This window comes from Carcharodon carcharias, chromosome 3 (genome assembly GCF_017639515.1).
Source record: "Carcharodon carcharias isolate sCarCar2 chromosome 3, sCarCar2.pri, whole genome shotgun sequence".
Lineage (NCBI taxonomy): Eukaryota > Metazoa > Chordata > Chondrichthyes > Lamniformes > Lamnidae > Carcharodon > Carcharodon carcharias.
Window position 1 is genome coordinate 66,103,269 of NC_054469.1, and position 19,365 is coordinate 66,122,633.

The 19,365-nt window shown below is 42.6% G+C and overlaps 1 protein-coding gene across 2 annotated transcripts in view; it reads left to right on the plus strand.

Moving 5' to 3' along the window:
* rsu1 (Ras suppressor protein 1) overlaps positions 1–15,976 on the plus strand; it is a 246,657-nt gene extending 230,681 nt beyond the window's left edge. For both annotated transcript variants that reach the window (XM_041183109.1, XM_041183110.1), the window contains exon 9: positions 15,477–15,976. In XM_041183109.1, the coding sequence (XP_041039043.1) occupies positions 15,477–15,579 (103 nt within the window). In that variant the 3' untranslated portion in view covers positions 15,580–15,976. The remainder of the gene's footprint in view (positions 1–15,476) is intronic.
* Positions 15,977–19,365: the final 3,389 nt, after the last annotated feature.

Here is a 19,365-nt window from a genome sequence, read left to right on the forward strand (position 1 = left end):
CCCATCTCTTCACCACCCTCTCAGGTGACCTTGGCATGGCCAATATCTGCTGCCCCACCCAGCAAAGGACACAGGCCGTCAATGATTCAATGCAGTAACTACACTCAGACTTGTGGGTAGGGAGGGGGCATCAGGGGGGAAAGCCTACCTGCTGGGTTAAGTGACCAATGCCAACATGGTACTCACCCTTCCTGAGCACAAGAGGTCATTGAAACGCACGCGACATTGGATCCAGGTGCATCGCACCACATTGCAGGAGCTCACCACCTCCTCCCAGGCATGTTTGGTCATGTGGGGGGGGCCTCCTCCTCCCGCCCCTGGAAATGAGGACCTCCTGCCGTGCTGCCAGCTCCCTGAGGAGGGCAGCAAGGCAATCATCTGAGAAACGAGGGGTACAGTGCCCCCCTGCCCTACAATACCCTACCCTCCTGCCTGGCCTGCTCACCAGCAGCATGCATGGGAGCTGTTCTGCTGGCCATGTTTGACAGCCTTTGCAAGGCCACTGGGTCGCCATTGGATACAGCGGTCATTGCAGTTCCGCCACCGCCTGCCCACTCTCGCTGTCCTTGAAAGCTGCATTTCGCACTGGGCGGGCCTTAATTAGCCCTCCCATGTAAAATGGTGGCACAGACCCGGTCATGGGCAGCAATCAGGTCTGCGCCCGCTCCTACATGGCCCACCCGACAGGCAGAAAATTCTGCCTCTGACTGTGTTTGCTGTATTTTATCAGGCCAACCCTTGATCACTTGCTGAGAGTGCATTTGTAACAACTCATCATTGCTGGTCCCATCTCTAATTTGACTCCATTTCAGTGGGTGCTACAATCACTAGGTGCTGGATCTTTGTACCTAGATCTTCTATGTCTTTTCTCCTGTGGCGACAACTGAGATAGGATATCCGCCAGCACCATTTTTCTTCCTGGCTTGTATTTCAGAATGAAATCGTAATTCTGAGGCCTCTCTGCAGTCTCACGGGTGCTAGACAAAAATTCTTCTTCTAGATCTGCTCCAGTGGATGAAGATCACTCTCCAGTTATGAACTTTCTCCCATAGAGATATGTATGGAACTTCTCACATCCATAATCGACTGCCAAAACCTCTCTTTCTATGTTGGCATACCTGGTCTCAGCTGAGGTTTGAATTTGGGATGCAAAAGCTTTCCTGCTTGTAGCAGGGCTGCTCCCAGTCCATTTGTAGAAGCATCTACTTGTGGGGTGAGAGGTTTCTTCCTGTCATAATATGATAGACTTGCCCCCTGACATATTACCTTTTTTTTAAATTAATTTACAGGATATGCACATCACTGGCTATGCCAGCATCAATTGCCCAATCCTAATTGCCCTTGAGTAAGTTATTGTGCCCAACTTCTTGAACCACTGCAGCCTCTGTGGTGTAGGTACACCCACGTTGCTGTTAGGAAGGGAATTTCCAGGATTATGACCCAGCGACAGTGAAGGAACAGTGACATATTTCCATGTCAGGGTGGTGAGTGGCCTGGAGGGGATTTTTCAGGTGTTGGCGTTCCCCTGTATCTGCTGCCCTTGTCATTCTAGATAGCAGCAGTTATGGATTTGGAAGGTGCTGCCTAAGTAGGCTTGGTGAGTTTCTGCAGTGTACCTTGTAGAAGGTACACACTGCGCTGACTGTTCGTCGGTAATGGAGGGAGTGAATGTTTGTGGAAGGGGTACCAATCAAGTGGGCTGTTTTGTGCTGGATGGTGTCAAGTTTCTTGAGTGTTGTTGGAGCTTCAGTCATCCAGACAAGTGGAGAGTATTCCATCACACTCCCGACTTGTGTCTTTTGGATAAGCAGGATGATGTTACTCTGTGCTCCAGTATCAATCTTCACCTTCAGGCTTATTGTTGTAGGCTTTTCTCTTGCCCTCTTCCTGATCTGAATGGTTGTGTGAATTTCTTTTCTCTGAGAACTGTCGCATCCAGCCATTTCATACAGTGGTGTGGTTCCTATATCTAGTGTGTTCTCAGACTCTCTGTCATCTTCGAGGGCATGGATGTTTTGGTTTCTTTTCCTGTCCATTTGCCCTGTTGCTCTGGCTCTGGTTATTCGTCTACCACCTTCTTTTATTCTGCATCCCTTGGCCGAATGATTGGCCTTTTTACAAGGTCTGCAGATTGATCCGTATGCAGGATATTTCCACCTGTCTGAGAATTCTTGTGGTCATCCACAGCTGCTGCACGTCCTTTTCTCTGTTTGATGTACCTTCTTTTGTTGCTGCTGCACTGCATCAATCCTGGTGCCTTTATCTCGGCTCAGCTGAAGGCTAGCCATTTGGGTGGTCAGTGTCTTCCTCTGCCAGCTTGTGGCTTCATGTGCTCTGTCAGTATCTACAGACAGTGACATTGTGAGCTTATCCTTCCCAATTAGCACTTTCTGAACTTCAGGGTGTGCAGAGCCCTAGATTAGTTGATCTATCAGCCTTTCATCTGTTTCCTTAAACATACATTTTCTAGCTGCATTTGTTGCCACCAGGATGGGAGGAGTGTGCGAATTATCAAACCTGACTACTCCGCAGGCTGTACCATTAATTTAAATGTTTAATTTCTTCACCGAAATGGCTAATTGTGTACCCATACTTTTAGTACCCAGAAGAAAAGAGACTCTGACCAGGCTTCTTTTTAAAAGAGAACTTCTTTTAGCTAGTTGCACGTACTGGTTAACCCACAATTGGACTCCGGAAGTATAACCATCTATCTCATAGTCATAGAGTTTTACAGCACGGAAAGAGGCTCTTCGGCTTATCATGTCCGCATCAAGCCCCTATCTACTCTAATCCCATTTTCCAGCACTTGGCCTGTAGCCCTGTATGCTACGGCATTTCAAGTGTTCATCTAAATACTACTTAAATGTTGTGAGGGTTCCTGCATCTACCACCCCCACACAGTGGGTTCCAGATACTCCCCCACCCTCTGGTTGAAAAATCTTTCCTCAAATCCCTTCCAAACCTCCTGCTCCTTACTTAAATCTGTGCCCCCTGGTTATTCCCCACCACTAAGGGGAAAAGCTTCTTCCCATCTATGCCCCTCAATTTTGTACAACTCAATCAGGTCCCCCCTCAGCTTTCTCTGCTCTAAGGAACACAACCCCAGCCTATCTAGTCTAACTTCTGAAACACTCTAGTGCAGGCAACATCTGGTGAATCTCCTCTGCACTCCCTCCAGTGCAATCACATCCTTCCTATAATGTGGTGACCAAAACTGCACACACTACTCCAGATGTGGCCTAACTAATGTTTTATACACTCCAATATAACCTCCTTACTCTTGTATTCAATATCTCGATTAATGAAGGCAAGTATCCCATATGCCTTCTTAACCACCTTATTTACTTTTCCTGCTGCTTTCAAAATCTTTGTAAAGGCGCACCAGGGTCCCTCTGATCCTCTGTACTTCCGAGGATCCTACCATTCATCGTGTATTCCCTTGCCTTGTTAGTCCTCCCAAAATGCATCACCTCACTCTTCTCAGGATTAAATTCCATTTGCCACTGTTCTGCCCATCTATATCATCCTGTAGTCGAAGGCTTTCCTCCTCGCTATTCACCACACCACCAATTTTCGTATCATTTGTGAACTTACTGATCATACCTTCTACATTCATGTCTAAATCATTAATGTACACTACAAACAGCAATGGACCCAGTACCAAACCTTGCGGTACACCACTTCCAGTCACAAAAATAACTTTTGACCATTGCCCTCTGCCTCCTGCCACTAAGCCAATTTTGGATCCAATTTGCCAAATTGCCCTGGATCCCATGAGCTCTTATTGACTAGTCTCCCATGTGAGACCATGTCAAAAGCCCTACTGAAGTCCATGAACTACTCAACTGCACTAGTGTTAGACATGATCTCCCTTGACAAAGCCATGCTGGCTATCCTTGGTTAAGCCTTGACTCTCCAAGTAGAGATTAATTCTGTCCCTCAGAGAAACTTTTGGAAAAAATTCTACCACTGATGTTAGACTCACTGGCCTATATTTCCCTGGTTTATCCCTACCACCCTCCTTGAATAATGGTACCACGTTAGCTGTCCTCTGGTTCTCTGGCACCTCTCTTGTGGCCAGAGAGGATTTGAAAATTAATGTCAGGGCCCCTGCAATCTCCTCCCTTGCCTCACATAGCAGCCTGGGATACATCTCATGTGGGCCCGGAGATTTAACCACTTTTAAGCCTGCTAAAACCGCTAATACCTCCTCCCTCTCAATGCCAATTTGTTGAAGTATTTCACTGTCCCCCCTCCCTTATTTCTAAGCCTACATCATCCTTCTGTATAGTGAATACAGGTGCAAAGTACTCATTTAAAACCTCACCTACGTCTTCCGGCTCCTCACACAGATTGCCACTTTGGTGCCTAATGGGCCCTACTCTTTGCCTGGTTATCCACTTACCCCTAATGTACATATAAAACACTTCTGGATTTTCCTTTATTTTACCCATCAGTGTTTTTTTCATGCCTCCTCTTCACTCTCCTAATTTCTTTTCTAAGTAACCCCCTGCAGTTTCTATACTCCTCTTGGGCTTCCACTGTTATGAGCTCTCGGTATCTACCATAAGCTTCCCTTTCTTTCCTTGTCCAATCCTGTATATTCCATGGTATCCAGGGTTCTCCGGATTTGGTCCCACCTTTCACCTTTACGGGAACATGTTGGCCCTGCACTCTCACTATTTCCTTTTTGAATGACTCCCACTGCTCTGATGTAGGTTTTTCCAACAAGTAGCTGCTCCCAGTCCACTTTGGCCAGATCCTGTCTTACATATTAAAATTGGCCTTTCCCCAATTCAGAACCTTGATTTATCGTCCATTTTGTCCTTTTCCATAACTACCTTTAAATCTTACTGAGTTATGGTCCCTATCACTGAAACGCTCGCCCTGCTGATACTTCTATCACTTGTCTGGCTTTGTTCCCTAATATTAGGTCCAGCACTGCCCCCTCTCTGTAGGACTTTCAATGCGCTGGCTTAAGAAGCTCTCCTGGATACATTTTAACAATTCCACCCCCTCTAAGCCTTTCACACATTGTCTAACCCAGTTAATATTGGGAAGCTGATATCCCCTACTATTAGTGCGCTATTATTTTTACACTTCTGAGATCTGCCTACATACCTGCCCTTCTGTCTCTCCCTGACTGGGTGGGATCTATAGTACACTCCCAACAATATGATTGCCCCCTTTTTGTTTTTAAATTCCACCCGTATGGCCTCATTTGAGGAAACTTCTAAGATATCATGCCTCCTTATTGCAGTAATTGACTCCTTGATCAACATTGCGACACCACCTCCTCTTTTACACCCCCACCCTGCCTCACCTGAAGATTCTATACTCTGGAATATTGAGCTGCCAATCCTGCCCCACCCTCAACCATATCTCCGTGATAGCAATGATATCATATCCCCATTTGTTAATCAACACTGTCAACTCATCTGTCTTACTTGCATTAAAACAAATGCCATCCAGCCTTGCCATGCTCCCTTGTGCCTTAACTTGACTATATATGCTGTGCCTTCCAGACTGACTTGGTTTATCTTCTATACTCGTCTGTGCATCACCCCTACTATACCTCACTCCAGATCCCATCCGCCCCCTGCCAAATTAGTTTAAACCCTACCAACAGCTCTAGCAAACCTCACCACTCCCCACCCACCCCCGGTTCAGGTGCAATCTGTCGGACTTGTACAGGACCCACATTCCCCAGAAATGGACCCAGTGATCCAGGAAACTAAAGCCATCCCTCTTGCACCAACTCTTCAGCCACGCAGTCATCTGCTCTATCCAACTATTCCTATACTCTCAAGCATGTGGCACCGGATATAATCCATAAGTGCAACTTTTGAGGGTCCTGCTTTTTAATCTGCTACCCAGCTCCCTAAATTCTTGTTGCAGGACCTCTTTCTACCTATGTTTTGGTACCAGTGTGAACCACGACCTCTGTTCGCCCTCCCACTTCAGAATGCCCTGCAGCCACTCTGACATCTTTGACCCTGGCACCAGGGAGGGAACACACCATCCTAGAGTCACGTCTGTGGCTGCAGAAACACCTGTCTGTATCCCTCTTTATTGAGTCTCTTACCATTATTGCTCTTCCTCTCTTTCTCCTCCCCCCTTGTGCAGCTGGGCTTTGGCAGCACTGTCCAGAGGAACTGTCACTCTCACCACTTTCCAACGCAGAACAACTGTTCTTGAGTGACTTGCACTCTTGGGCTTTACTGACTACTTGCCTGTTTGCCTCCCTTCATCTGATTGGTGGTCACCCATTCCTTCTCTGACTGCACTTCCTTAAGCTGCAGGGTGACCACATGTAAAAACATGCTATCCACATAACTCTCAGTTTTGCAGATGCACTGCTGCACCTCCAGCTGACACTCAAGCACTGAAACCCAGCGCTCAAGCTAGTCAAACTGGTGGCACTTCCTGCAGATTTGGTCATTCAGACTGCCAGGAGCATCTAAGACTTCCCACATACTGCAGGCCATGTAACAGACGTGACTGAGCTCCCTGCCATAATTTTAGTTAAAATATTCTTACCCTAAATTTAAGCCGAGTAGAAAATTATTTAAGTTTCTCTTTTAGAAAAATTAAAGCTAGAACTCTTTCCTTTCCTTAATGTAGCTTTAAAGTGGAGAAAAAACAACTTATCTACTACCTACAGATCATCTCTCTGCTTTGCGCTGATGCCACTTTCATTAGCCTTTTCGAATTCTGGCAGCGTTCCTGTTGGGGTTAGCTGCTGCTCCGACTGGCTCAATCTGGTCCTTGATGCTCAGGCTTTTATTGAGAAGCTCCGCTGGCACCGTTCACCCCCAGGTTCTCTTCGCTCTGCTCCTGCTGCTGCTCCGACTGGCTCAAGATTCTTCCTAAGGAATTCCCCCAGCCCATCCCCCACCACCACCCCCTCACACACTCACTCACTCACTCACTCACTCACTCACACACACACACACACACACACACACACACACACACACACACACACACACAAACAAAGGATAAACAGAGTCTGCACAGATGGCTTTGAAGGATGGGCATTATAAAATAAAGGATAAAGTTTGCAGGGTCTTGACACTGTCAACCTGGAGTTCCTCCGCGTGGTCCCAGTGATTTTCTGGAAGTTCTCACCAACTGGTCTCAGCTTTGCAGGTCCAACTGTAGACTAGTTACACTCAGATGAGGGTTCTCTGGCCACATATAATTTTAGGCAAGGTAGAGGGAGGGAGCCGGCTAGGGTAGCCTTCCTTCCTCAGCTTGTTCCCCAACAAAACTCCCTTCAAAACAAGCAGGTTCACAAGTTTCTTTCCCCTCTCACCCATGTGATTTCCAGTAAGTTAACAACCTTCCTTTTCAGTTCTTAATTTTCATCATTAAAGTAATTGCAGTTCAAAACAAACAACCAGATCTTCCTCAAGTACCATATAGACCAGGTGATTTCTTGGAAGAGGCCTGCTTGCTGACAGTTTCAATGTGAATTTATGACATTTTTTTAAAAAATTCCCAGATTAGCATCCAAGTGTCCAGATCATGCCGTGTCCTTCCATTTTGTAAAAGAAAAATTCAGTCTTGCGCGGTATGATTCTAACACATTCATTAATCTTGTTACAAAGTTATCAAAAGGCTCGCCTAATTCCTTCTGGGGCCTTGAAATTCATTCCAGGAGATCCAATTATTCAATTTTGGCTGAAGATGGCTGCTAAATTTTTCAAAAATGTTGCCTGGGCCTTTGTCATTCTCTTCAGTAAACTCCCAACTATTAAATAAATGTAATCCTACATTTGCTGCCCACAGAAGGATATAGCTGACCCCCTTTTCATTGCTAGTGCCTTTTAGGAAACTACTGAATGCCAATCTGCACTTTTGTTTCAACTTTGCAAATGCTTTTATGACATCATCATCTTCCCAATTCATTGTGGGCTATGCCGCTTGACATGTCTTTGCACGATTCACATTTTTTCTTCAGGCACTAGTGTGGTTTGATTTTCCAAATAATTTAAAATGCTCTAGGTTTACTCACAGTCACTGACTGCCACCATGCTATGTGTTCTTGTGGCCTTTTCGTTCCCAGATGTTGTTAATAATCACAGTTTAAGTTTGTAAAGATCAGAAACTTTTTATTTAATTTTGCCATTCTATCTGGCTCAAAAGAAGAACTGGATTGAACTGGTTATGCACACATCACTTCAGTCTCTAGTGCAGCTGTAAAATGTGGCCCCCTGGAACATTTACACATACTACATTAGTTCCTAGCTATTTACAGATAATGCAACAATATATAACAGACACTAAGGAAATTAATGGATATGTGTATAGTGGGGCAAGCAGCCATCACCATATTGAAAGGCAAAGCAGACTCAACAGGCCAAATAGCTTATCCTGCTCCTGTTTCTCATGTTCTTATGAGCAAAGCATGCATTCCTGTGCTCATCTAATGTCCAATGAACTAATGACCTCAGTAATGATTGTAGCAAGAAGCCTTGTCTGGCTGACTTTCTTTTTCCCCTCCCTAACAGAGGGACACTGTGACCAATTGTACCACCTCTACCACGTGCTGTCAGCTGATCTGAGGTCAACTAACTCAGCACAGACTGAGGGCCAAACCTAGAGCCTTCCTGTTCTATTGGACTCAGCTGCTCACTTGATAAATTTGCTGAGCTTGCGGAATTTCCATTTTCTTCAGGCTATGCTGGTAACACTTGTCATTGTTCAGTTGATTGCGCCCGTCAGCACTGGCTGTTTCCAGCTAATCCCTGTGTGCACTGCTATCTAATGATATGATCTTTCACCACGATGATGCTTTCAATCCAGCGCAGACCTAGCAAATTTTGTGGAGGGATTTGGGGTGAGTGGTAAAAGGAGGATGATGTTTTAATCCATGTATTTTTCTTAATTTTCAGTTTGAATAGTATGTTATAGATTACAGTTTTATTTAGAACAAACCTATCCCAATTTAGCACTAATTTTAAAGCAATTATATAAAGGACTGAAATCATATTTCTCATTTTTTTTGCTGCCCTGTTTGTAATGATTTTATGGTTAGTGCCATATTATAAATTCAGTGTATAGTTAATTACTGTTTTAATGAACATAATGTTCTATTAAATTGCATGTGATTTAATTAAAAGTTTTTTAAAAATGAGACTTAAGGGGTTAGAAATAAGCTGTATCTATTGATTCTTCCTGCATTTATTAACTCTAGTGTATTCTTCCAATCCCCTGAGACAGTGCCTGCTGAACTGTGTGCAGTGCAATGACAGCTTAGACCTCTGATACATAACCAAAGGTCTCATCTAATATCCTTGCTATCATCTCTGCCTGTTTTTATTAAGTTAGAGCATTGTTGTTAGTAGACTGATAAAATTTAATGAGCATCTTTCCAATTGATTATCTTTTAAGATTGTTCATTCCGACCACCATCTTCCCAATCTTCTTACCCGGGTCACATTAGTAAGCAGCAGTGTTTTTATTTTGAATAAAATTTACATAACTGTACTGCAAATTTCACACTTTGCTGTAGATGTGCAAAAATATTGTATGTACACTGTAGATTGATTTAAAAATTTGCATTGTTATCAATAATACAAAACATAGTGAAAAGTTGAATAGACAAACATTTTTAAATATGCAGCTATTGAATTAATAAAACCAAATATAACAACGTTTTAAAGAAAATAACAATTCAGTGATGAATATAAAACAGCTTTTGAAAAATACCAGGTGATCCAGAATTTTGAGTAAATTTCAAAGCACACAAGTAAAATTAACTTGCATAAATCAGGTTAACATGGAAGTGCAAACCTATATTTTTTTCAAGCAATAATACAAAAGCAAAATTCTGTGAATGCTGAAAATCTGAAGTAAAAACAGTGAATGATGGAAATACTCAGCAGGACTGGAAGCATTTGTGGAGAGAGAAACAGTTGATGGATTTAATTTTAAACAGCCATGCAGGTGTCCATGGTGCCCCCTATCAACCAGTTTGCTGGCCCCCCACCATGGTTTCACCAACAGGAAGTTTTTATTCTGGGAGGATTGGAGGGTGATGGTTACCTGGCCGCGAGCAGCAGATAGCCCATTGGGCCAAATAAATGGCCTATTAAAGCCACTCTGCAGATGCCAGTTGGAATTTTCCAACTGTTATGTGGACCCCCCCACCCCCCGCATTGAGGATGAAACACAAGCAAGGGATGGCAAGTGTGGGAGCTGCACAAAGCTGTGGCGGCTGGTCATCCTGTGAAGTGGTTGTCCCTGAATGATGATGAACTGGCAGCTATGTAGTCTTTTTGCATTAATAATTAAAATCAGTCAGTGGGGAGAGACTTCAGCCTGAGTGCGACAGAGACTGAGTGAGTATATTTGGGAATTTGGCTCAAAGTGGGAATCCAGTGCACGGAGGAAAGAGGTGCTTTAGGTAAGGTTTACTGCAAGAAGTAAAGTGTGCTGAGTGGGAAGTTCGGTGAAGGGTTGGAAAGAGGTGCTTTTTCCTTCTACTCTTTTTCAGCCTCCGGTATTTGATTTCCACTTTGGTGCAAGCAGGAAGAGCAGGCAAACCAGTAACTGGTATTATTAGTTTTATCAGTATTGTAAGTACTGTATTGTTTTATCAGTATTGTAAAGTTTACTGGCAGTGCCAAAACCAATTGGAGACTTTGGCTTTATTAATTATAACAAATTAGCAATTATTAATTATCACATATTGGAGATGGCAGGGCAGATGATGTGCTGCGATTGCAGGGCATGGGAGCTTCTGGATACTGGTGTGATCCAGGGCAAACACATCTGCAGTAAACGTTTGTGGCTACAGGAACTTTGGCTCTGCGTTATTGAGCTGGAGGCCGAGCTGCAGACACTGTGGCATATCAGTGAGGAGGAAAGTTACCTGGACACTTTATTTCAGGAGGCAGTCACATCCCTTGGGATAGAGTCTTCTGAGTTGGTCAGAGGTCAGGGACAGGAGGGCGTGACAGTAAGTGAGGCAGGTAAGGGGACTAGAGGGCAGGAGTGCAGGGGCCTCGGCCCTTGCAATTGTCCAACAGGTTTAAGGCTTTTTCATCTTGTTTGGATGAGAGTGGAGGCTGCAGGGTGGATGAACAAACTGACCATGGCCCGTGGTACAGGAAACCATTCAAGCGGGGGGAATTACAATATAGTGGTAATGGGGGACAGAATAGTCAGAGGAATTGACACTGTTCTCTGCAGCAAAGAGCGTGAGTCCAGGCAGCTGTGTTACTTGCCAGGTGCCAGGTTTCGGGATTTCTGCTCAGAGCTGAAGAGGAACTTGCAGTGGGAGGGAGAGGACCCTGTTGTCGTGGTCCATGTTGCTATCAATGACATAGGCAGGACAAAGAAGGTGGTTTTTTATAGTCAGTATGAGGAGCTTGGCACCAAATTAAGAAGCAGAACCTCAAAGGTCATAATCTCTGAATTATTACCTGAGGCACATGAAAACTGGTATCGGACAAATCAGATTAGGGAAATGAATGCGTGACTCAGTCTGGTGGGGGAGAAGTGAGCTCCAGTTTATGGGCCACTGACAACAATACTGGGGAAAGTAGGATCTGTATCATTGGGACAGTCTACACCTGAACTGTGTTGGGACTGGTGTTCTTGCGAACTACGTAATAGTGAAGTAGAGGGCGTTTTAAATTATGTATTGGGGGCAAGGGTCCAAATTTGGGAAGGTGTGGTAAATCAAAGAGCAGAGACAAGGCACAAGAAAAACGGGAAATGAAAAACGGACCGTGACAGTAAGGGATAGAGAGTACAAATCTAACAGTAAGTCGACAGATGAGACAGGAGGTTATAAAAAGAATAATAGGATAAAACTAAAGACTTTGTATGTGAATGCATGAAGCATTTGAAACAAAACAGATGAACTGAGAGTGCACATAGAAACAAGTAAGTACAACTTGATAGCCATTACGGAGACATGGCTGCAGGAGGTCATGAATTTGGACCTGAATATTAAAGGGTATAGGCCATTTAGGAAGGACAGGAAGTGAGGAAAAGGTGGAGGAGTGACTCTATTAGTTAATGATGGCATTAGCACAATGGAGAGGGATTGAGCTAAGTTCAGGAAACCAGGATGTGCCAGTTTGGGTAGAAATATTAAAGGCAAGAAGTCATTTGTGGGAGTCGTGTACAGCCCCCCCACATGGTGGGATGGAGCATAAAGGAAGAAATAATGGGAGCTTGTCAGAAAGGCACGGTGATAATCATGGGAGATTTTAATCTACATAAAGACTGGAAAAGTCAGGCAGGCAAAGATAGCCAAGATGAGCTCGTTGAATGTTTCCAGGATAGTTTCTTAGAGCAGCATGTTCTGGAGCCATCCACAGAGGAGGCTATACTAGACCTGGTATTGTGCAACGTGATAGGATTAATTAATGACCTCATAGTGAAGGTGCCCCACAGTAGCAGTGACCAAAACGTACATTTAGTTTGAGGGTGAGGAGTGGGTCCGAGACTGTTTTAAACATAAATAAGGGTAATTATGAGGGCATGAAAGCAGAGCTGGATAAAGTGAATTGGCAAATTGGTTAAGGGCTAGGTTAATAGAGATGCAGTTGCAAACATTTAAGGGGATATTTCAGAATACAGAGAATAGATACATTCCAACAAATAAGAAAAAGTTCAAGGGACACACCATCCGTAGTTAACTAGAAAGGTTAAAGATAGTGTCAAACATAAAGAAAAAGTATTTAATTGTGCAAATATAGGTGAAGGCCAGAAGATTGGACAGAATATAAGGAACAGCAAAAGATGACCATAAGATTAATAAGGAGGGAAAAATTAGAGTACGAGAGTAGCCAGAAATATAAAAACAGATGGTAAGCGTTTCTATAAATACTTTAAAAAGAAACGACTTAACAAAGTGAGTATTGATCCAATAGAAATTGAGTCTGGAGAATTGATAATGGAAAACAAGGAAATTGCAAATGAATGGAACAGGTATTTTGCATCAGCCTTCACTACAGAGGATAACATCCCAGAGGCAGCTGTAAATCAGGAAATGGAAGTTAGGGAGGAACCCAGGAAAATTGCAATCACGAGAGAAGTGATACTGAGTAACTTGTTGGAGCTATAGGCTGATAAATGCTTGGGTCCTGATGGACTTCATCCTAGGATGTTAAACGAAATGGCTAGTGAGATAGTTGATACGTTGGTTTTAATTTTCCGAAACACCTTAGATTTGGGGAAGGCCCCATTAGATTGGATGATAGCAAATGTAACTGCATTATTCAAAAAGGGAGAGAGACAGAAAGCGGTAAACTACAGGCCAATTAGCTTAACATCTGTCATAGGGAAATGACAGGTTAGAAGCTATTATTAAAGAAGCTACAGCAAGGCACTTTAATAAGTTCAAGGTAATCAGGCAGGGTCAACATGGTTTTGTGAAAGGGAAATCATGTTTTACCCATTTATTGGAGTTTGTTGAGGAAGTAACATGTGCTGTGGATAAAGGGGAACCAGTGGATGTACTGTACTTAGATTTTCAGAAGGCATTTGACAAAGTGCCACATCAAAGGTTATTGCAGAAAATAAAAACTCATGGCATAGGGATAACATATTGGCATGGATAGATTATTAACTGGTTAACAGGAAGCAGAGAGTAGGCATAAATGAGTCTTTTTCAGGTTGGCAAGATGTAATGATTGGTGTGCAACAGGGATCAGTGCTGGGACCTCATCTCTTTACAATTTATATGAATGACTTGGATGGATGGGATGGTTGCCAAATTTGCTGATGACACAAAGATAGGTAGGAAAGTAAGTTGTGAAGAGGACATAAGGAGGCTACAAAAAGATATAGATAGGTTAATTGAGTGGGCAAAGATCTGGCAAATGGAGTATAATGTGGGAAAGGAGATTGTCCATTTTGGCAGGAAGAATAAGAAAGAAGCATATTATCTAAATGGTAAGAGATTGCGGAGCTCTCAGATGCAGAGGGACCTGGGTGTCTTGGTGCATGAGTCGCAAAAGGCTTGTATGCAGGTACAGCAAATAATGAGGAAAGCTAATAGAATATTATCATTTATTGTGAGGGGAATTGAATGCAAAAGTATGGAGGTTATGCTTCAGTGAAACAGGATGAGACCACATCTGGAGTACTGTGTACAGTATTGGTCACCTTATTTTAGGAAGTATGTAAATCCATTGGAAGCAGTTCATAGAAGGTTTATTAGACGAATACCTGAAATGGGCAGGTTGTCTTATGAAGAAAGGTTGGACAGGCTAGGCTTGTATCCGCTGGAGTTTAGAAGAGTTAGAAGTGACTTGATTGAAACAAATACGACCCTGAGGGGTCTTGACAGGGTAGAGGTGGAGAGGATGTTTCCTATTGTGGGAGAATCTAGAACTAGGGGGTCACTGTTTAAAAATAATGGGTCACCCATTTAAAATGGAGATGAGGCAAAATGTTTTCTCTGTTGGTTGAGAGTCTTTGGAACTCTCTGAAAAGGTGGTGGAAGCAGAATCTTTGAATATTTTTAAGACAGATGTGGATAGATTCTTGGTAAGCAAGGGGGTGATAGGTTGTCGGGGGTAGGCAGGATGCAGATTTGAGGTTACTATCAGATCAGCCATGATCTTATTAAATGGCAGCGCAGGCTTGTGGGGCTGGATGGCCTACTCCTTGTTCACATGTTCTTTCTCTCTCTGTCATACCTACATTGACAACTCTCACCTCTGACAGTGGGGCTGCTAACCTAGCAGTGCTGGAGGGCCTCCTGTTGGCCCTCCAGCCTCAGGAGCCTACTTGCCATCCTTAATTGGACAGCAAACATCCACTCTGGCCACTATTTGGCCTGCTCATTAAAAATTTCATTGCACGTCAGATGCCAAAGTGGGGTTGGGACCTGGAAATGCACCCGACAAGGGGTCCCAACCCTAGAACAACAATTTAGCCCCATGTTTCAAGTTATTGACCTTTCATCAGAACTAATGAAAGGTCACTGACTGGAATGTTAACTCTGTTTCTGTCTGCACAGATGCGGCCAGACCTACTGAGCATTTCCAGCATTTTGTTTTTATCACTTTTTTTAAGATTGTTTAACAATTCTTAAAGCTCTTTCAGCAGTTGTTTATTTACCTTTTGACTATTTGTAACTGAAACAAACAAGGAATCTAAACCCTAATTACAAGTTAAATTTAAGTTAAATCTTCTTTAATACTATGGCACTCCAGTCTCCTAAATTGAAGGATATTTTGTCAACATTTAATTGACAGTATTTATTAATGTGACATTGATGGCTATGTCGCTATCCTAAAGCCATCAATCATGCTGAAATAGCCTAGGAGGCCTCTGACACTATTTCTCTCTGTCACTGTATTGACCCCATGGGCTTTCTGGTTAGCCATGAAGCTCAGTGTTGCAAATGGCTATCCTATCTCTCTAGTTCACTGTAATTGTATTCCTGTCTCTTTTTTTGAATATTGGCAATCTTACAAGCTATCTCTTCTGCTTTCTTACAGCCTTTATGGCAGACACATGCAAGCGAACCCCGAACCTCCAAAGAAAAGCAATGACAAGTCTAAGAAGATAAGCCGGAAGCCTCTGGCTGCTAAAAACAAATGAGGAAGCCAACTGATGTTCATCTTGCTGTAGATCTCTTCTTGCATGTGCCTCTGATCTATATTTATTACCTCAACTATGCTAATATGTTATGTCAGGAACAATATATGATCTTTTGTGCTTAAGGTAGTTTTTAATAGTTTAATATTCTGAGGTGATTATATGTATACCACATAGCTTTAACATTCTTTTCATAATTGCTGTAAAACTTTTGTCACCAGTGGGAAACACTGGAAAATTATGCCCTATTCATAAATGTTTCATAGAATAAGATATTTATGCTGAGAAATGCAAATGTTTGCATTTGCTGTCACATGTACTTTCAAAACTGTTCTTTTGCCCACATAGTATCTTAATTTTTACTGCTATGATTTTTAAATAAAATCTATATTTATATGTAGCATTCATTATCTGTTCTTTTTATATAATTACATCACATTTCCTAGACAGATGATCCTATCTATTGATCTGTCTGTTCATGCCAAAAGGAACTAAAGCAAATTATGAGGGGCCCAGTCAGAGTGGATAGGAAGGACCATTTTCCTTAGCAGACAGGTCAAGGACCAGGGACATAGATTTGAAGTAATTGGTAGAATCATTAGAAGTGAGTTGAGGAAAGATGTTTTACCCAGAAGGTAGTGGAATTTGGAAATCAATATCTAGGGGGCAATAGAGACAGACACCTTCATCACATTTAAAAATTACTTGGATATGTACCTTGAAGTGCTGTAACCTACAGTGCTATGGCCGAAGAGCTGGAAAGTGGGATTAGGCTGAATGGCTGCTTTTCAACCAACATAGACACAATGGACTGGGTGGCTTCCTTCTGCTGTAAATTTCTATGATTCAATAAATAAATTGTGTATTCTCTGTAAATAAATTGGGAAAACAATCCTTTTTGTGTGATTGGCATGATTCTGAGTTTAAAACAAGAAGCCACATCTGGAATTCTAACAAAATAATAGATTTGGTGGATATTACATCTGCCTTATTTTGTAAATAGACAGCTGCTTTCCCTGCTTGCAATTATTTAATATTGTCTGTTCCATAATCTATTTGAATTATTTGAGTATTTAGAACATTTATTTTCCATGCTAATCTGTCTTTTTTTTCTACAGGAGCAACATAAAAATAATTTCATAGTCTCACTAAGATGCATAATTTCCCAGTAACACTTTTGCACTTCTATTTGCCCTAACTTCTCCAAAGTTTTTTTGCCAATCCACTATTTTACTGTGAATATTAGCTCAGTATTACAATGTACACTGATGTGTCAAACCAGCACCCTATGATTATCATGCAATATCTTGCAGTGTACCCCAAAGAAGGTTCAGAGCAACTTAGTTTTTCTTTCTCTTCCTGTCAGTGAATGACTGACGAAGATGGTTATAAGCTAAGGGTGGAATTTTATGGCGCTGTTGCAGTGGAGGCGGGGCCGGAAAATGCGGCGAGTGAGCCATTCAAAGGTCATTGACTTCGATGGGACCGGAAAACCCCACTGGCGGGAGGGGCCCTAAAATTCCACCCTAAGTGGAATAATATACAAGCCTGTCAGAATTCGTGAGGGGATAACTCCAAAAAACATCTGGGTTTGGGCTGGGTGGGATGTTAGCTAATTTTTAAATCTCCAGGCCCAAATCCAACCCATCTTGAACCCACCTGCTGCTAGTTTTAACAAAGGTGGAACAAGGAGACTTTCAACCATCCAGTTCCCAGGGGGAAGGTGCTCAACAACCAACAGAATCACTAGCCCCTCCCCCAATCCTGCTCTGATCTGTCTCCAACCACTCCCCAGCCCTACAAGCCATCCCCACCAACCCATCCCCACCAACTCATAATTTCTACCCCAGCAAAAAGAAGCTCACTGGCTCCTCGCCAGCTGCAGCCTCTCCTGCAGCATCCTTGACCAGACAGGGAACCAAGCCTGCCGGCCTGGCTGGTTTCTGAATGGAGATTTTATTGGTGGAGGGAGAGAGGAGGGAACAAACACAGTAGTTAAAACACTACAGCATTTGGGGAAACAGATTTCTGAGTCTTCTGACCAGAACTCCTCCCCATATCCTTTCCCACCAGCTCGGCTTGGAAATGTAGCCTTTCTATAGGTCAGGGCTAGTGGTTCAAAAACTGTTGAAGGAAAAGCTGTGACTAATTTTGGGAGTTCCAGTCTTCATCGGGTCAGGAGTTAAGGTAAGCAGGGAACCCACGTGCAGCTGTCGGATAAGTAATTAAAATATTTAAATAGCTTATTAAGTAGTGTTTTAACCCTGATTTATGCCTTTATCAGCCAGGGCATCTGTTTCCCAACTTGTCAGCTATCCAGCAGGATCACTGAGGCAAGGGCACAGCAGGGAAAGCTGCTTCAGTGAAACTGACAAGCTGGGAAGTCCTGCTGCAGCTCGCAGTATTTATTATCATCTATTAAAGTGATTGTACAGTATGTACTGGGACCTGTGGTTTTTGAATCTTCAATCATTCTAGTTTCTTAATGGCCAATTGTTGAGTATCTCTATGAACAATGAACAATTGGATTGAGAACACTAATATCTAACAGAGTGAAACCTCTGTTTTACTTGAATTATGGCCTCTACATTATCTTGCCTCCATTAATAAATAGCTTGTTTACTACTTTGCCTGCAGATTTGTGTCGGACTGGTTCTCAGCTTCAGACTCAAGGTTTGCCCTGAATTTTCTCCAGTTGTAAGATAAATATTTGCATTGTGAGCTACACATGTTAATGCTAGCATATGGATTACAATTAAGTGGTCTTATGCTAATGTTCTAAAGATTGAGGCAAGACCCATCCACAAAGATATTCCAGCTTTGAATTGTATGTAGCATAATTCCTGAAAGTGGAACATAATAGGTAGTTCTAGTATGATAAAACAAAAACAGAATTACCTGGAAAAACTCAGCAGGTCTGGCAGCATCGGCGGAGAAGAAAAGAGTTGACGTTTCGAGTCCTCATGACCCTTCGACAGAACTAGTATGATGTTTGGTAGCAATTGTCAATGTTTAAATTGCACAGTAGGAAATGTAGCTGAAAAAGTAACTAAAGGTTCACCTTAATATTTCATGATCACCTTGCAGCAAACACACAACTCTAACCAAAGCAAAATATTTCGGATGCTGGAAATCTGAAATAAAACAGAAAATGCTGGAAATACTCAGCAGGTCTGGCAACATCTGTGAAGAGAGAAACAGAGTTAACATTCAGGTCAATGACCTTTCATCAGAACACAGCTCTGTGATTAGCTCTGTCCTGACCCAGAGCCTGCAAATATAGTTATCCTCAGTCACTGATTCCAGGGGTTCATGTTGGTAAGTGAATGTTGTCTGGCTCTGAAAGCTGACGATTTTATTGGCAATGCCTTCTTTCATCTTGTAGTATTCTTGAATTATTGTACTAAGCAATCCTCAGCAATAAGTTTAACTTCATTTCATGATTACCGCAGCATTACAGCTTTGTACAAGATGTCTGATCATTTCCTGTATTCCCAAGAAAGCATGAACTTAAAAAGCTGATTTTCCCCTTTTAGGATTTGACTGTTCTACTGAAATCTTTAAAGTGTAGTCAACTTCCATGTGATTTTTGCAGATAATCTTCAGCTATTTTTGTTTCAACATAAACATTCCATGTGTTCTGCAAACATGCTTTGAAAATAAATTAACTAAAAACAAAAGCCAGCACTAAAAAGATATTGGGGAGGAAAAAGGTGAAAGTGAATAGGCAAAATAAAGTTTCTTTTAATAGCTCCATCGTACATCATTTTACAAAAACTCCTGACGGAA